The sequence below is a fragment of the Ursus americanus genome, chromosome 2 (assembly GCF_024610735.1).
Source record: "Ursus americanus isolate L20-20 chromosome 2, mUrsAme1.1.p, whole genome shotgun sequence".
Taxonomy (NCBI): Eukaryota; Metazoa; Chordata; class Mammalia; order Carnivora; family Ursidae; genus Ursus; species Ursus americanus.
The window spans coordinates 28,441,517-28,459,977 of NC_142128.1; the positions used below are offsets into that span (position 1 = coordinate 28,441,517).

Genomic DNA, 18,461 nt, shown 5'->3' on the forward strand with positions numbered 1-18,461 from the left:
AGACCCGGCACCTGGCCCGATAGAACTCTGACCCAGTGGAGGGAAAGGCATTTCTAGTCCCATGAATGAATGCAAAATGATGCAGTTAGTGTAAGTAACAAGGGGCCTGGCCTGCAGGAAGAGTCTGGAAAGGCTTCCCTAAGAAGGAGGTATAGTCTGAGATAAGTAGAAGGCTAGCAGGCAGAGGGAACAGCATGTGCAAGGGCCCAGGGGTAGGCGGGAAATTATAAGAGATGACAGAAGGAGAGCGAGAATGCTGAGCTAGAAGGGGAAACGTGCAAAGTGGGACTAGAGAGGTAGGTCGTGCCTGGATGACACAGGGTCTTCAAGGCCCCATTATACGTATATTCGTCTTTACTCCGAGTGATGAGAAGCCATTGATAGGTTTTAAGAGGAGCAATGACAAGGTCTGTTTGTCTTTGGTCTTATCTAGCTTTGACTAGAGGTTTGGCCTGACTTCCATTCATTGGATATAGGCAGACCTTTGATAAATATTTAATGTGCTTATAGCCTGGGACAGGGGAGGCAAGGGAAGCATTAAATATGATTTTTTCCCCACGTGCAGGGGAGAGCAGGGACTCTGCTCTCCTAACATAAGCAACATTCTAGAGGAGCAGAGTCAAGATCATTTATATCCTCGTTGTAAGTGCGAAGGGGATGGACGGTGGGCTGGAATCTCCAAAAGGACCTGCTCCTGCACCTCTGGTTTTGGCCATAAGGGCCCATGAAAGGGCCAAGAGTAGGGGTGAGGAAGAGGGTGGTGGGAAAAGGGCCCTTGGAAGCAGAGGTGTCGTCGGCATCCTCTTCTCCAACATTGGGGAGCAGGCGGGTCTAGAGCAGCTCTGTGTCTGGCCTCTCAAACCCGCTGTTTCATTTTTTTGCCACCCTTGGCAAGGATCTAGGATCCAGGATCCATTTCGTGGGATTAGGGCTCAGTCAATACAGTTTGGGGCTCTAAGAGGTTCTTAGAACCAGACATCCCAACTTGTAGGCGATACGCTTCCCTTGGGAGCCACGGAGCTACCGTGATTGGGCCCCATCGTTCGTGGGTATTTCTCCACCGGTGGATACCACAGGGCTTCTCTTACTTAAGAAGGATCCCGTTCTGGAGGTTCTAACCAGTCTCTCGGCGTCCTCAGAATGAAGTGGAGAGTGTCACAGGGATGCTGAACGAGGCTGAGGGGAAGGCCATAAAACTGGCCAAGGACGTGGCGTCCCTTGGGTCCCAGCTCCAGGACACCCAGGTGGGTATTGGGCCACATCATCCAGAGGGACCTGGGGTAGGAACTTCCCGTGTGTGGGTCCCTGGGACTTCCGTCTGTCCTTCCGTAGGAGCTGCTTCAGGAAGAAACCCGGCAGAAGCTCCACGTGTCCACCAAGTTGCGCCAGCTGGAGGACGAGAGGAACAGTCTGCAGGACCAGCTGGACGAGGAGATGGAAGCCAAGCAGAACCTGGAGCGTCACATCTCGACTCTGAACATCCAGGTGCTGGCTGGGTGTCCTTGCTTTGCCAGGACTGAGCCCTGGGGGGAGATCAGGAGCTCTGAGGGGCTGTGGTGGAGCCTTGGAGCCATTTTGCTTGGCTCACTGGCTCCCCCTGATGTTGCATTTCTGCAACGTGTGGAAGGTGGTCTCTTCTCAGGGTGGGGCCAGGGAGGGGAAGCACCCAAAGGCCCTCCTCTTACTGGAGGACCCTGCACCCTGCCGTTTTAGCTCTCCGATTCCAAGAAGAAGCTGCAGGACTTTGCCAGCACCGTGGAAGCCTTGGAAGAGGGCAAGAAGAAGTTCCAGAAGGAGATCGAAGGCCTCACCCAGCAGTACGAAGAGAAGGCAGCTGCTTACGACAAACTGGAAAAGACCAAGAACAGGCTTCAGCAGGAGCTGGACGACCTGGTCGTCGATTTGGACAACCAGCGGCAACTGGTGTCCAACCTGGAGAAGAAGCAGAAGAAGTTCGATCAGGTAGGGGCTGGAGGGCGGTCCGCTGCGTGCGGACACGGGCTGGGGCAGGTCTGCGAGGCTGTGTACCTGCAGCTCGGGAAAGCTAGCTTGCCTCGGGTGACCGTGAAACACAAGGGCTTCTAGTTCAGAGCAGAAGAGCGGCACCGCCCAGATGTGCCTCCCAGGTACCGCCACCGTGAGGGCCCCATGACGCCGACGATGCCTTAGCTTCTAGCCCTGATAAGGCATGAGATTTATTTACTCAACAAGTGTTTATGGACTGCCTCCTGAAGATTCCAAGTAATGTCATGCTTCTACCCTTCGGATAACCACTTTCCCCTAACATTTCATCATGCAGAATTTCAAGCACCTAGCAACACTGAAAGCATGAAACAGTGAACACCTGTATGCCCACCACCTGCATCAGATCCTGAACGCTTTACCAAGCTCGCGTTCTTACATGTTTATGAATAATGATGAACTGTACTTGTCAATGCTAGCTTACCTTTTGGATGCATTTCAAAGCAGATGACAGACCTCCGCCTGCATACCTCAACATGCTGCGTTAACTAGAGGTCTTGTTTAAGATAGAATTTTGCTTCTCATGAGATAAAAATTTACCTACACGGAAATGCACCAATTTTTACGGGTACACTCTCTCGAGTTCTGACGAATGCATACACCTGTGTGGCCCAGATCCCCAAATACTGACTTTGATTATGCTGTCGCTCAGATTTAGCAAACATCATTCGGTTTGCAAGTGACTTGGGGTTATCCTAAAAATCAGTCTGGGAATTGTACGGGGCCGGTGCCAGAGGCGTGGGGGCTCGGAGCCCCGGCTTCTGGGTGACATGCTGGCTTTTCCCTTTTCCGTCTCGGTGTGGTCAGCCTGTCTTCACTGTGTCTACTCTGCTTTTCCATTATCGGTTCGGAGGCCTGAGGTCCCGTCTTTCCTTTCCTGTCACATGTGGTGTACGGCTTTTGTGTCAGCTGTGCTGTTTGGGGGCCTATTACTTACCTGTCTTTGCTGACTTCTAGAAGTCTGGGTTTGGATGTGTCAGTGTGGGATAGGCTACTCTGCAGATGAGATGAAGGTCCCTGCTCTGGCTCCTAGGGCACTTTTGAGAGCTGGAGACGAGTGGCCATGAAAAAACCAAAAAGAATGATTGGCCTCCAGCAGGATTAACTGTCAGTTGGACCTCAGTAGCAGCATGTTCTAACCGACATGGGCAGCATGAGTGATTTCAAAACACACTCAGCAGTTGTGACTGGGCACAAGGTCGCCCTGGAAGTCAGAAGCCAGCTTATGATTAACTCTTTCCAGAGATCTATCTTTCTTTCTTTCTTTCTTTCTTTCTTTCTTTCTTTCTTTCTTTCTTTCTTTCTTTCTTTCATTCATTCATTCATTCATTTATTTATTTATTTATTTGACAGCACAAGCAGGGGGAGCAGCAGGGAGAGCAGGCTCCCTATTGAGCATGGAGCCCAATGCGGGGCTCCATCCCAGCGCCCTGGGATCATGACCAGAACCAAAGGCAGATGCTAGTGAAATTAGCAGGACACAAGGCAGTGAAATGAAGCTGAGCTTCGGGTATGCCAGGGGTCACCTCCGAGGCTTCTGTTGTGTTGCTGCAGCTGTTGGCCGAGGAGAAAAGCATCTCTTCCAAATACGCGGATGAGAGGGACAGGGCCGAGGCAGAAGCCAGGGAAAAGGAAACCAAGGCCTTGTCCCTGGCGCGAGCCCTCGAGGAGGCTCTGGAAGCCAAAGAGGAACTGGAGAGGACCAACAAAATGCTCAAGGCCGAGATGGAGGATCTGGTTAGCTCCAAGGATGACGTGGGCAAGAACGTAAGTCACTCTTCATCGTCATTGCTCATTCACCTGTCACCAACCCACCCTCCCCGATATTTGTCAGTCCCTGGGGCGGGCTGCGGTGGGGCTGGCTCCATAGTCTTTGATGTGAAACCATCATCGGGACTGAAGGCCGTCCCTCCAACTGTCACCCACACACTGGTTGGAAACAGTGGTTGGGGTTGGGGTCTGAGTCCAGGGCCCCCAGAGGAAGGCTCTGGTCTGGACCCCTGGCCCTGCATCCAGTGGGGGGCAGGAAGCCAGCTCGTGGACCTGAGTGAGCTTCCTGTCAGTGTGGGTTGCCTGCCCATCTTCATGAAGTCAACTCTCATGTGCAAGGTGCACGAGCTGGAGAAGTCCAAGCGGGCCCTGGAAACCCAGATGGAGGAGATGAAGACCCAGCTGGAGGAGCTGGAGGACGAGCTGCAGGCTACGGAAGACGCCAAGCTGCGGCTCGAGGTCAACATGCAGGCTCTCAAAGGCCAGTTTGAGCGGGACCTCCAGGCCCGCGATGAGCAGAACGAAGAGAAGAGGAGGCAGCTCCAGAGGCAGGTAATCCGGGGCAGCTCGGAAAAGGGGGGAAGCTCGGCAGGGCAGCCAGTGTCCTTCCTCCCCCCACCATGTCCTGGCCCGATGGGGACTTGGTTTTGTCCCCTGCAACCTGGGGAGGTGCAGACCCCCCTGGCAGGGGGCTGTGCACACCGGGGATTGGCTGAACGCTGGCTGAGGCCGGGGAAAGGGCCCCCGGGGGATGGGTCCGCCCAGCCGCGCACATCTCCCCTCCTTGCTCAGCTTCATGAATACGAGACAGAACTGGAAGACGAGAGAAAGCAACGTGCCCTGGCAGCCGCGGCCAAGAAGAAGCTGGAAGGGGACCTCAAAGACCTGGAGCTGCAGGCCGACTCGGCCATCAAGGGCAGGGAAGAAGCCATTAAACAGCTTCGGAAACTGCAGGTGGGTGGTGGCTCAGAGGCAGGGCGCAGGTGGCGGGAGGCGACGGCTTCCCCAAGGTCGGGGAAGTCAGCAGCAGCAGGACGCAGCCTGTCACTGGTGCCTAGTAGCTGCTGTTTTCCCCACCACCGTTCAGCATTTGGGGGCTATTTCCTGCCCTGGGTAAGGCACCGTTCCCAGGCATTCGGCCATGGGCCTCCGACCACATCACCATCTTTTAGGTCTGCTGAGCCCACCCAGAACGGTGCCCCTGAACAGCAACCTGGCCCTGTGAGCTGGTGGGCAGTGCTCATGCCATGGGGACTTCTCTGTGGTTAATCGTGGGAAATCCTAGGGGCTGGCACGGAACGGTAATTTGGGCAGAACTCAGGGGAGTGAGGACATCTTAGCTTGTCCTTCCTGTTGTGACTCATGCAGGCTCAGATGAAGGACTTCCAGAGGGAGCTGGAAGACGCCCGTGCCTCCAGAGATGAGATCTTTGCCACCGCCAAAGAGAACGAGAAGAAAGCGAAGAGTTTAGAAGCAGATCTCATGCAGCTCCAGGAGGTAAAGCCTTCTTGCTGAGAGCCTCAGATGGGGGTAGCGTGGTAGGAGCCCTCAGCACCCCGGTGTGTGCACCCACAGATTTCTTTCGCTCATTCAGCATTCCACATAGGTGGACCCCCAGAGTAAGTGCAGGGACAGAGAGGATTTGATGTACACGCAGTGCCTCCCCTGAGCTCAGAGGAGGCACAGCCGCTTTCAGGGGTGGCCATGGAAACTGCTGGGGTTCAGCCCTTCCGTGTAGATAACGGGTTTCCTTCCTCCCCACCCCCCACCGTCCAGGACCTAGCCGCGGCTGAGAGGGCTCGCAAACAGGCCGACTTGGAGAAGGAGGAACTGGCCGAGGAGCTGGCCAGCAGTGTCTCAGGAAGGTATGGAGCTGTGCAGGGAGGAGGGGGCCTAGGCTCAGACAATGAGGGAATGGCAGCTCACGGGAGAACCTCCGGGACTCCCATCTTAATGCTGAAAATGACTGTCCAGCCGAGCTGCTCACAGGGGTCTTCACACCCCATTTGAGTGGGTAGCCAGTTTCGTTCATTCTGAATGAACAGTGTGGTGGGGGTGGGGGTGGGGCACCGGGGGACAGAAAGGAGTGAGCCGGTCTTTGTGCCAGGCCAGGCTCTGCTGATAGCAACTGGATGGGAGTCCTGGCTCCCCACTTCCCAGCTGTGTGACTTTGCACAAGTCTCTAGGCCTCTCTGAGCCTCAGTTTCCTGTTACAAATGAGGGTAACCCTAAGGCCTCACTCCTCCAAGGAGAGGGAATCTTCTAAGCCGGGGGTAGGCTGGAGCCCCAGATGTGGCTGCATTTCCCTTAGGAACACACTTCAGGATGAGAAGCGCCGCCTGGAGGCCCGCATTGCGCAGCTGGAGGAGGAGCTGGAGGAAGAGCAAGGCAACATGGAGGCCATGAGTGACCGCGTGCGGAAGGCCACGCAGCAGGTGGGGGCCGGAGCGGGGCAGGGCACCTGAGCGGCACCAGAGAGGGGCTCCACCCGGTAACAAGCCCACACTGGTCCAGTGACATGCACAGCAGGCTCCTGTGTGCTAGGCCCGGGTTAGGGTGGAGGGGAGCGGGGAGCCAGCACGTCTGCTCCCTGCACCCACTCCCTCCTCTCACAGTCATGCAGCACCCTGCCAGCCTGCAGTGTCTCATCGGGGGGCCAGGGTATGTCTGGCTTCCTCTAGTAGACGCTGTGTGCCTGGAGGAAGGGCCTTGGGGGTCTACTTCATGCTCAGTCCCCAGCCCCAAACCCTGACCTGACACTCGTGAGCACTCAGTGACATTACTGAGTACCAGCTCCAGGACAGGTGCTGGGGACCCACCACATGACCTGGAAACAGGGAGCCCTGGGACACTGCCTCTTGAGCTGTGCCCAGAAAGGACTGGGTGGCTGGAAGAGGTGGGGGGTGGCTGCTGGGGGCCGCAGCTCCCGGGACCCATGCAGAAGCCGAAGAAGGCTGGGGCGGCAGGACAGGAGGAGACGTTCGTCATCTCCGTGGACCACCCCGGGCTTCTGTGCCCTCCACCTCATGACCTTCACTGTCCTCCGCAGGCTGAGCAGCTCAACAACGAACTGGCCACGGAACGCAGCGCCGCCCAGAAGAATGAGAGTGCGAGGCAGCAGCTCGAGCGGCAGAACAAGGAGCTCCGGAGCAAGCTGCAGGAGATGGAGGGGGCAGTCAAGTCCAAGTTCAAGTCCACCATCGCAGCACTGGAGGCCAAGATCGCCCAGCTGGAGGAGCAGGTCGAGCAGGAGGCCAGGTACGTGGGGCCCGGGCTACAAAGACAACCTTCATGCCAGTGGGTGGCAGGGGGCAGGGGTCCCTTAGGCTCTCCGGGCATCGGTTCTAGCTGGAAACCCAGACTGCAGCTGTGCTGGGAGAACGGTGTGTGGACACCGGGGAGGGGTGGGCCTGGCCCGGAGAAGGCCCTTACCAGTAGCACTAAGTAGCAGGCCTCCTCCGTGAGGTCAGCCAGCCGTCCCGGGAGCCCGCCGGCTTTCCCTGGCCTGCGTTTGCAGGATGTCGTGTTAAGGGCTACCCAGAAAGTCCCAATCGGCAGCCCATGCAGCACAAGCAAGTGGGGGAAGGCTTCTCATTTTACTGAGAAAGGAAGGTCACAGCACCATGATCACTGTCAGATTGCAAGGATTCCGACCCATTCTGTTTATTTTGGTAGTGGCTTTACTGACAACTCCCGTACCCTAGAATTCAGCCGTTTAAAGTGTTCAACTCAGTGGCTTGCAGTGTATTCGCAGAGAGGGGCACCCTCTCCACAGTCAACCAGGGAACGTTTTCGCCCCCTCAGTAAGACACCCCGTACCCCTTCGCCATCGCCCTGTCTCCCCCAGCCCTCAGCACGCACGGGCCAACTTTCCGTTTCTATGAAATGTCCAGAACAGACCACAGAAACGGAATCGCATACCGTGGGCCCTCCCGTGCCCGGCCTCCTTCACCGAGCGTCTCCCGCGCTCACCGTGTCGGAGCAGCTGTCAGAACGTCCCCTTGTATGGCCGCATCCCCTTCTGATTTGGGGGCTGAGCAGGAAAAGCGTGCACAGCGGGCACGGTGCTGGTCGGGTCTACACCCCACGGGCAAGGGAAGCCATCCCCTCTCCCCCGTCTATGCAGAGAGAAGCAGGCGGCCGCCAAGTCGCTGAAGCAGAAGGACAAGAAGCTGAAGGAGGCGCTGCTGCAGGTGGAGGACGAGCGCAAGATGGCAGAGCAGTACAAGGAGCAGGTAGGCCGGCGCCCGGCCCTCCCGCCCGGCGCCCACCCTCGGGGGACCCCTCCTGACCCTCCGGCCTCTCCCCGACAGGCGGAGAAAGGGAACGCGAAGGTCAAGCAACTCAAAAGGCAGCTGGAGGAGGCGGAGGAGGAGTCCCAGCGCATCAACGCCAACCGCAGGAAGCTGCAGCGGGAGCTGGACGAGGCCACGGAGAGCAACGAGGCCATGGGGCGCGAGGTGACCGCGCTCAAGAGCAAGCTCAGGTGAGGCCCGCGGCCGCCGCACGGGGCGCCCTCTCCCCGCTGCCCCGCTCCTCTCCAGGGGCTCTTCCCACTCGCCCGCACGCCCGTGGGCGCCGATGCTCCCTCGGGTTCTGGAACGGCTGCCTCCCTTCCCTTCCCATCCTCAGGACAGCGGCGGCGGCCAACCCCCGGCCCCTGGCAGTGCGAGTCCCTTCTCTCCTGACCCTCTTTCTGGACTCCCTGCGGCTCCCTGGTCTTCCGCAGGGTCTCTGGTCACCACTGGGGTCTGGGGCTGGGTCATTCTCGATCACAGGAGCTGGCCTGTGTGCTGCCCGAACCGGGGCTGAGTTCTCTCCCACACCCCTGCGCCTCCGGGCCTGAAGGTGGGTAGGCGACCCCCCTGCTCCTCAGGGCTCCTTCCCACTTCCACCGGTTCCCTGAAGGCTGGGGCCCCCGAGCCCTCCAGGGGGCTGCTCCAGCATCTCCCGTCCTTGCCCTCCTCCTCCGCGATCCCTCCACGGCGCCGTCAGCACTAGCTCTAACTTGCCCATCAAGCATCGAGTCTTCTGCCTGCCACCTTCTTTAGTTTGTTACAACACAACCCAGATGAAACCACACTTTCTACCTTCCGCTGCTCAGAGTGCTTTGAGAAAAGCAAACAGGCGTACAACCCTTTCCCGCTGGGCGTTCTCGACGGCCACGTAGAACGGACCCCACTCAGCACTTCTGGACCTCAGGCTCCCCCATCCTCCCTCTCTCGGACATCTGCTTTTCACTTTCTAACCAGACTGACTCTCCATGCCCATCCTTACAAGCTCCCATTTCCCCCATTAACCCACTTCCCGACAAGCTGTGCTCATTTCTTCTCTATCCCCAGTTCTGGGCTGCACTGTCCAGAAACAAACAACTCAGGCCAACACCTCGGGTAGACCTACCTCAAGGACGTTGCTCCAGAAATTCTTACCCTCCTCTCCTTTGCAACATTTTCCCTTAACAGAGTCATGCCACGAGCTGAGAAAACCTCTGAGACCCACTCCCCTCCTACCCTTGACCACAAAACCCTAATGGTCAGTCCATAGGCCTCACCTGATTCAGCTGCAGCATTGGTCCTTGACTGGGCTTCCTAGACACTCCCCTCAGCTGGTTTGCTTCCTGTTTTTCTGGCTGTCTTTCCTCATCTCCAAGCCAGCTTGCCATTGGCCTGCCCCAGGGCGCCATCTTGGTCTCTCCATCTCTGCTCATTCCCTACGTGATCTCAACTGGCCCGGTGGCTTTTGAATTCTACCCACAGCGAGTGACTTCCTAGTTTCTATCTCCAGCCGAGACTTCTTCCTGGAACCCCAGACCTGTGTGCCACTCCCACCCAATGCCTCACGGCAGCTCACACCTTGAGTCCTGACTGAACCTCTTCACCCCCACATCAGCTTCCCTCATAGACTTCTCCAGCTCAGCAACTGGAATGCTCAAGTGGTCATTAACCCAGGCCACAAAGCTGGGGTCATACTTTATTTTACCCTCTCCCTTATACCTCACATCCCATCTGTCAAATCTGGTCAACTTTCCCTTAAAAATCCTATGCATCCAGAATCCAACCGTTTCTTGCCATCCTGGTCCAAGCCACCCTCTCCTACCATGTAGATAACTTTCACAGCCTCCTCGTGGGCCTCTCTCTGTGTTCATGCTGTGCCTTTATAGTCTGTTCTCAATACAGTAGCCAGAGGGATCCTGCTGAAATGGAGGTGAGTCGCAACCCTCCTTTGCTTGAAACTATCCAATGGCTTCACCTCATTCAGATCGAAAGCGACGTCTTTACGATGGGTGGTTCCCCTAGGCCCTAATGATCTCTGTCCACTGCCTCCTACATGAGCCCTCCAAGTCTACACACGCTGCCTTGGGGCCTTTGCACTGGTGGTTCCTTCTGTCTGGAATGCTCTTCCCCCAGCTCTCCACATAGGGGGATCCCACCTTCCCTTCCTTCAGGCACTGACTCATCCACGTTACCCTGTCTACAACTTCCGACTTCACTCCCTGCAGTCCTCCTCCTTCTTGCCCACCTGTCACCATGTAACCTGCTACTTATGTCATTTGCAGCCTTCACTCTGGCCCCAGGAGCACAGAGGTTTTGTCTGTTTACTCATCCCCAGTGTCTGGGATAGTGCTGGCCACAAACCTTCAATCACTAAGTCAGAGATGATGTTTCCCCAACCTCACTGTCCTACCACCTTGGCCCTTCTGCCTTAGCCTCTTACTACCTGTACCATCGTTGACCTCCCAGTGTCTGTGAAATTAACTTTTAATCATACACACATCAATTTGCAAATAAAGTCTACCACCTCTGTATTGTTAAACCAGCATCACCAGCATTAACAGGTCACGATGAAATAGAAATACGGTGAAAACAGAACGATAATGAATTCTAGCCACTGTGGCTACAAATTGATGACCATGACCTGAAGGCCTACTTCTCTGTTAACAAGGGAGCAACAGAAACAGCAGCACCAAAAAGACGGTCTCTGACCTAATCGGATGTGTTTTTAAAAAGGTGGAAAGGGGATACCTTTGTCAGTCATTGTGCAGTTGTTACCCAGTGGCACGCGTGCCCAGGAACCATCGGAAACCACCTGCCACATCAACTCCAGACTCTGAGAACCAGTGCAGGGACAAGGGGAGAGCCCAAACCCCTGTCAGAGTGGGGAAAAGAAGGGCTGGTGCAGGAGGGTATAGGGCTTCAGGAAGGAGACCCCGGATCATGCAAGGTGAGGTGCTGTGGGTCCCACTGCTAGATGGAGGCCAAACATAACCCCTCAGGTCCAACAGGGGCTTGGGAAACAATCCCCAGGGTGATGGTCAGCAAGAGGGCAGTTCTCACCACGCAGACCCCTGGAGTTTGCTCTGCTGGTGACAGGACCCTGCCCCTCGTCGGCGCAGGGCTGAGTGGTGGGGCAGCAGTCAGCCACTCTGGCTCTGTCCCTGCTCCCTTTTCTCAGGCACAATGATTCTTTAGGTGTGCTGAACATCCCCTATGGATTCTGCCCCAAACGACCCTCTTAGGCCACACAGGCCAGTACTGAACACTCCGTTTCCTACAGCTCCAGTATGAGCACACGCTAAGGCGGGTGAAGACAGGTCCTAGCGTTTCTGCCCCGAGTCTTGTACACGTGCAAAACCTAAAGTCGAGCTCCAGAGCTCTGAGTGAGGGTGGCAAGCCTAGCCAGCTCTCGGAGGCCAAGGAAGTGCAAAGCAAGTTGCATGGTTCTACGGCCCCGATAAATCTCGACACGAGCTCCTGTTAAAGCCTGACCACCATACCCAGCCTTTGCCACGACGCCAGGCCTCCCCCACACGAGCTTTTCAAATGAAACAACGGCTTATACGTGCCCGCCTCAGAGCTCTTGGTGGCGGGCGCTTCACTGCAAGATTGCCTTCTAAGTGCCTTTAATGATTTAATTGAAGTGAATGCCTTTAATGATTAAACACGCACTTCAACGGACTCCCTCTTGTTTGCGGAATATAACCACCAGGGACTCTCTCTCTCTGTTTCAGAGCCCCCCTCCCCCAGGAAACTCCGCAATGACTCACCAGGTACCATGCCTTCAGCTCCGCAGCTCATGTGTGTTGCACTCAGTTTCCACTTCTCTTCTGCCATCCCGCCTGCCCTATCCCTGGTGGCCCCCTTTTTGGGCCCCTGCAAATTTTTGTGAGAAAGCTGCAAAATTTGAAGGCGTGGAGATCTTAGTTCAAAACTCTTTCATCACGGCCAAGATCAGCCTAAGAAGACTTCATCTCTTGACCCATTTTCCTTCCCTACTTCGCTTTGGCGTCTGACACGGCACCAAGTGTGTCCTTGTCACCATGTGTAGACCGGTGGTCAGAGGCTGTGTGTGTGTCACCTGGATTGTTCTTACCTAAGAGGGCGCATCTCACACTGTTAGGACACTTGGCTGCGCTGTCCTCCCTGGTCTGGTTAAGACCCCACACGGAGTGCGTATGACAACTCCACCATCTGGGTCCATTCCCGGACACTGGCTTCAAGCTGGCTGGTCTGGGTTCCAGATCAGAATTCACAGGGCACAGGGTCATTGTAACCACAGCCCAGCAACTGGCTCCCCCCACAGCTGGGCTTTCACAAACACGTCTGCAAAAGAAATGAGCTCTCACCGCGCATCATACAGTCGCTGAGGCTGCGTGGGGCTGAAGCAAGGCCTGGCTGCTAACCGCATTTCCAGCACACGAGGGCGCACGCTGGCCACCTCGGAGCCAAGCGGGGGTCCCAGCAGAGCCTTTTCCAGAGATCTTGTGGGCACATATTCAGAGTGGGGAGTGGACACCCAGGACTCAAGAGAGAACACAGAGCCCTCTCCAAGTAAGAGTTAAGAGGCCTCGACTTGTCTGGGAGTCTCAACTTTATCCCATGTGAAGCGGGGCACCGGGGCCCTCTCATCTTCCTCGAGAGGCCAAGCAAGCCCTGGCTGGTGTCCCCCTTCTGCTCTTTTGGAGAATCTCAGCTTTGCTGCCACTACCCAAGTACTTAACGCTGACTGAGGTATTGGCAGGAGCTTTAGGAAGGGCTTTCAGCCTCTAAAAGCTTTTGAGCAGCGCGTTCCTGCCAGCTCAGACTGGAACGCGGGGACCGACTAGCTGATGGGACACTGAGTCCTTGCAAAGCAAGTGCTCGTAGTCTTGTGCTGATTCCTGGTGAGCCACTATGCCTTGCGGTTCTTGGAGCCCGTGAATAGAAGCCAAATGCTCCAGGATCAGACCCTTTAAGAAAATCTCTAGAGGAGGTCCCTTACTTCATGTGACAGATGCAGCCAGCACCAACATTTGCCATGGATTTGAAATCCGTTCCTTCAAGAAGGGCACCTGAACTGGGAGGCAGGCTCACAGGACTGGCATCTGGCCGGGGGGGGGGGGGGGGCGGGGGGGGGAGGCTTACAGTGACCCAGGACGCGATTTACCTCTTAGATCACGGGAACCCATTTCTCACTTCAATTCTTCTCACTTGCAAATACAGATTGTCCCAAGAGGTACAGAGTGCCCGGAGCCTGGAATGTAGGGCAGAAAGAGTTTCCCAGCCCCAGGCTGTCCCATCAAGTTTGAACCGGGAGAGCAGCCATGGAAGGAGACCCATGCAAGCAGCGGCTGCTACATTTTCTGTCCTGTCCTCAGAGACCCTTCTCTGGGACGCAGGTTCTTGGAAAGCACTGTGCTAAGGAAGACTTGTAGGTCCTTCTAGAGAGAGTGACGGAAAATGAGCTCTAAGGGCGCTGGGCACCTCCAAGCTTCCCTCTGTTGTGAGGGAGGCTGGCCCCAGTCTTCAGCTGGGAGTGGCTACAACTTGAAGTATTGGTTCCTGATGGCTGCGCCCGCGAAACTACCATTCTCTGAACCTGAGCGGGTTTTCCCAGCCATGTTTCTCCCACCCTCAGACCCCGAAAGGCTCACATTGGGACTCCCCTTCTCAGCAATCAGACACTCTGGGCCTTGCTCTGCCTCCAATCTTACCTCTCTGAGTTGCCCCTTTTGACTAAAGCATGGATAACTGGAATGGGCTCTCTCCCTCGTGGCTTTTCTGTCCGGCCTTTGTGTGGTCAAGCGGGTCATTTTTGTTACAAAGAGTCTGCACTCCTCTCAGGCATCCTAAAATAAGTCAACACAGGTCCTCTGATTCAGGTCAATCAGGGCCGGATGGCCAGAGCCCAACAAGAGTATTTGCTGTGGTCACAGAAAAGATGGCAAACATGTTTTCCAAGCAGAGGAAGTTGGATGCAGGTGGATCTCATGGCTCCTTCTGCCTGCCTGCCCTTCTAAGCAAAGCCTCACCTCCGGTGACCTGGGCAGGCCCGAGCAGTAACTCAGGTCGTCTGGCACTCCAGAGATGGGAGCTGTTAAGGACAGAGAGAAAGAGGTGTCCTACCAGCTAGAGCTAAAATACACCTTGCGTTAATAGGCCAATCTTACTTTTCTAACAAATATTCATTGAGTACCTATTATCGTCCACACTGGTGCCTTCATAGTGAGGAAAAATCAGACAAGATCTCCGCCCTGTGAGAACTCATGCCAAGAATTCTGCTCCACACAAGCAAGGGCCCTGCACTGCCTGAACCAAGAGTACCCTTTTGGCATCCACGCAGTGACCTCCCCCCTCAAGGCTGCCTTTGATGCTCATTTCCACCTCCTTCCAACTGAAAGCCTAAAAGACTCCCCCCTTTTTAACCTCCCGAAGGCAAGGAAGTAGAGCATGAGAACGAGCTCCCCTTGATACCGGCCCCACAGGGTATGAAAAAACCCATGGGAACGTGTCAGCCCCCACTTGTTTTTTCCTTCTTTTCTAAATCGAAGACCCCAGCAGACCAGAATCCTGTGGGTCATCAGATGAACAAGCCAGATTTTTTTTTTTAAAAGCCAATCATCTTGCTTTGAAAAATCTACTCCTCCCCTCCCCCATGCCAGCTGATGAAATTCTGTATTCAGACTGGTCAGGGCTTGACTTCAACCTGAATATCTGCCTCTCATTTGAGTTTGTCTGCATTTGTTTTTTGCCCCTTGAAAAATCTCTTCCCATCTCGAGGGAGATTTCCATACTCAAGAAACATGTATTCTCTTAAATCTGCAGGCGAGGAAACGAGACCTCTTTTGTTCCCGCTAGAAGGTCTGCAGGACGGCGAGTCATTGAAAACGCGGACGGCTCCGAGGAGGAAGCAGACGCTCGCGACGCGGACTTCAACGGAACCAAAGCCAGTGAATAAACAACTTGCTACAAACCCAGTGGACTTGCTTAGCACTGTCAAAATCCATCTTCAAATTCCAAACATCACAGACACCCCTCACGATGACTAGAAACACCAGCGCCCTGAGTCCGGGGCATCCGTGGAACTTTTGAGTGACGTACCAAACGAGAAAAACCCAGCAGGCGACACAGACACACCCACTGCCCCGATCGGTGAATTGTGCCGAAATTGTGAGTTTTTAGGAAAGACATAACCACAGTAACTGATCACTGGCAACTTAGTTTACATGGCATGGGGAGGAAGTCACCGAAGTGGGTGCCGCCGCCTCCCGCCCCCAAGTCATTCCCTAACCTGTGTACCCTTCCGACGTGCCGAGTGGGCCCCTGTTTGAGTTCCTTCCCCTCCCGGTTACCACACCTCAGACGCACACAGTTCACGGAGACCAAGTGCCTTCGGTAGTCACAGGAATTAAAAAGGAGACACTGCTCCAGCGGGTAAGAGCAGGAATGTTACACTGTTTTATATGCACCCCAATTGTACTTCAGGACACCCTCACGAATAAAAGGTTATACATCACTGGACTGCAGTCAGCTCTTCCGTGGTTTCCGAGAGTGAAAGAATGCAGGGAAGAGCATTCTGACCGAATCCTTGTGGGGACTCTGTGAAGCCATTCATAAACGGGGAAACTGAGGCCTAGGGAGGTGAAACGAATTGTCCGAGATCCCACAGCTGGCAAAAAAAAAAAAAAAAAAAACGCTAGCAGGGAGGTCACGTGAGTCTGTGTGAGGGGACTTCTCCACCCAGAGCTGGGAGGCTCCAGGCCCAGGAAGTAGGAACGTGACCAGAAAGAACATCCTTATCAATCCAAACCCATACACACATACATACTGCGAAGAATACAAGAGATCCTTGAATTTTAAAGTTAAAACATAAGACTTCATCCAGCAGGGCCAACGAACTTCCTGTGAAGGCCAGAGAGTCAATATTTCAGGCTACATCTGGTCTCAGTCACATGTTTATCTTTCCTTTTTTTTTTAAATAACCCTTTAAAACATAAAAACCATTCTTACTGAGGGCATCATACAACACCAGGCTGTGGGTCCTTTCCTTCCTCAGCTTGACTGTTCCAGATGGAGATCCCTTGCACGAGTTCTATTTGACACACAAAATTCCACACATCGACTCCGTGGGGTCCAATAGATTTGAGAAGAGAAGAAATAACGCCAACTAAAAAACTCAAGCCAATGACTAAATGCAAATTATACCCTGAGCAATGCACAAACATCTCCCAAATACACTTCTAAGAAGCTGACCTGAAGGGAATTTTTTTAAAAAGTAGGATTTTTTTTTTTTTCATATTTACTTACTGGGTTAAAAAACAAGTTTTTCTCCACCATATGAGCAAACATAAAAAGCACAAACAAAGCAGTGTTTACTGACCACCACCACAAACTAACTGTAAATTTGTTTCTCTTGATTTTATTGTTCTTTTAAAAAAATAAAAGTACGTCTTTCACCGATACAGGTTAGAACGTTCCCAGGGTAAGGAGCCGGGCACCAGAGATCAAGTCTCTGTTGAATTTCAGTAGCACTTGTAAAGTTCTATCTTCAACTCAAGGATATTTTTGCTATTCTTTTGGAAAAATAACTTAGTAACAAAAGGTCGTTAGGCTGCATGCATGCTCCTGAATTCCCGTGTTCTTTTTACACGCCTCCAAAAGCGTGAGACGGCAGCTCACACCAAGCAGGGTTGAGTACGTACAACGTCCGCGTGGAAATCCCGTGTTTGTTTCTTCTTTGACAAGGAAGATTCCAACAACAATCCTGTGGTTTAAGCTTATTTGGAGGGCACCCTGATTATTTCATCAAAACTCTGAACGATGTCCTGCTCTTAGGGGCTGCATTCCCAAGGCCATGCCACCCCGCAGACCGTCAGGGTCCTCAAGCGGAGGTCACCCTCAGGCCAGGGCAGAAGTTCAAGGAAGACCAACCATCAGGATCGATCTAAACAGGACACAGACTTTCCACTGACCTGGTCCACACAAGCTCTCCTCTGAAACACAAGCACACCTCTCAATGCCTCAGTGAGAGGCAGATTAAAAAGTCCCAGAGGTGCACAAGACCGTAGTTTCTTCTCAAAAAGGCATGTGCCTATTGTACTCCTCTCTCCTAGACATGATTTCATTACACAGACCCTCCCTGTGCCACAGAGCCCTGGGAGATTTTGTTCTGGAAGACAGCCTGAGTGAGGTGGGCTCACATCCCACTTTTAAGGCATCTCCAAACATTAAAAACACATCTCAGAACCATTCAGGACTCAGGTCAGCTCACAATGATGGGGTAGCCTCGGCGTCTGCACCTTCGAGCCCTTTCCAGAGGGTCCCGTTTGTCCCTGTCCACACCAGCAAGCAGGATAGGGATCATGACACAACATTTCCCCGGGGCCAACTACCAGGGGCCACCGGCAATGGCCTCATTGGCTAATGTGACTGTTTGCTCCTATTTCTCTAACTTAAAAACACAAAAACCTAGTTTAAAGAGGGGAAGAAAGGTAGGACTCCCGCACAGACACAATGGGGCTTCAGCTTCCGTGGATTTCCTAAAGCAACATCTTGACTACACCCTGGGCTGATGGCAGCGACGGTGCGGAAATATTTGAAGGCGGCTTCCCAAATTCCAGGCGTTTTCCCAACCTTCAGACAGAGCAAACCAAATTAGGCGGACACGACAGCTGTTACAGACTGGCTAGCATCGGGGCCCACAAAGTTCTATGAGTGACTATCAAGAGTCAGGAGCAATATCTCCCTGGGTGTCATTTTTCTCTCCTGTGAAACAAAGAAAAGGACACTGGCCATCTGGCTCGCACATTCCCAAGGCCACAAAGAAAGCACGGTCATAGAAGACCCGCTAAAAATATCCTCTTTGACAGGGCTGGCAGTTGTGAGCATGCCATGGAAAACGAGGCTTCATTTCCCGCGATCTGTCTGCCATGGGTCTTACCACAGTGACGTGCTTAGGGGCCAAGGAAGATGGTGGCACGGCTGAGAAAATTAATGAATCTAGAAGCTGCCCTGATTCTCAGGTCAGAAAACACGCAAAGCTGTCAGAGGTCAGATTTGTGTTTTCCCCCATCAGGTGACTGGCTTCAGGAATCTAGTCTGGCTGGAACGTAGTGCCAGTTTCCTGAGTTTTTACCCTCCTCTGGGGGAAGCAGAGCGGTGTTTGAAGCCCAAGTCCCAAACAAGGGTTTTCTACAGGACATGCTCACAGCACGACAGGAGCTGGGGTTGCAGGATCAAATAATGAAAACGAGCCTCTTCTTGGCCATTTGCCCTTAACCAGAAGACACCACGTAACTCTGTCTCAAGGGGGTAGAGGGTAAGGTTCACAGACATACCCCTGCAACTTCTCCCAAATGGCTATGGGTCAGGGGTTAGAGGCCCCCCTCCCTCCCCAGAGAGGACAGCTAAAGG

The 18,461-nt window shown here is 54.0% G+C and overlaps 2 protein-coding genes across 5 annotated transcripts in view; one reads left to right on the forward strand and one right to left on the reverse strand.

Annotated features, from left to right (window-relative positions):
* The window catches only part of MYH11 (myosin heavy chain 11), a 114,251-nt gene extending 99,223 nt beyond the window's left edge, over positions 1-15,028 (forward strand). For 2 of the 4 annotated variants that reach the window (XM_045776040.2, XM_045776041.2), the window contains 13 exons: positions 1,140-1,244; positions 1,333-1,485; positions 1,714-1,962; positions 3,577-3,789; positions 4,132-4,344; positions 4,585-4,746; positions 5,161-5,289; positions 5,569-5,657; positions 6,104-6,227; positions 6,842-7,050; positions 7,919-8,027; positions 8,106-8,278; positions 14,874-15,028. In XM_045776040.2, the coding sequence (XP_045631996.2) occupies positions 1,140-1,244; positions 1,333-1,485; positions 1,714-1,962; positions 3,577-3,789; positions 4,132-4,344; positions 4,585-4,746; positions 5,161-5,289; positions 5,569-5,657; positions 6,104-6,227; positions 6,842-7,050; positions 7,919-8,027; positions 8,106-8,278; positions 14,874-15,006 (2,061 nt within the window). In that variant the 3' untranslated portion in view covers positions 15,007-15,028. Of the gene's footprint in view, positions 1-1,139; positions 1,245-1,332; positions 1,486-1,713; positions 1,963-3,576; positions 3,790-4,131; positions 4,345-4,584; positions 4,747-5,160; positions 5,290-5,568; positions 5,658-6,103; positions 6,228-6,841; positions 7,051-7,918; positions 8,028-8,105; positions 8,279-8,570; positions 8,641-11,800; positions 11,840-14,873 lie in introns of all 4 variants that reach the window. The other 2 variants (XR_015727877.1, XM_045776042.2) reach the window with 2 other exon arrangements.
* A 2-nt stretch (positions 15,029-15,030) lies between these two features.
* The window catches only part of NDE1 (nudE neurodevelopment protein 1), a 32,843-nt gene continuing 29,412 nt past the window's right edge, over positions 15,031-18,461 (reverse strand). The window contains exon 9 of the mRNA XM_045776043.2: positions 15,031-17,681. Within this exon, the coding sequence (XP_045631999.1) occupies positions 17,588-17,681 (94 nt within the window). The 3' untranslated portion in view covers positions 15,031-17,587. The remainder of the gene's footprint in view (positions 17,682-18,461) is intronic.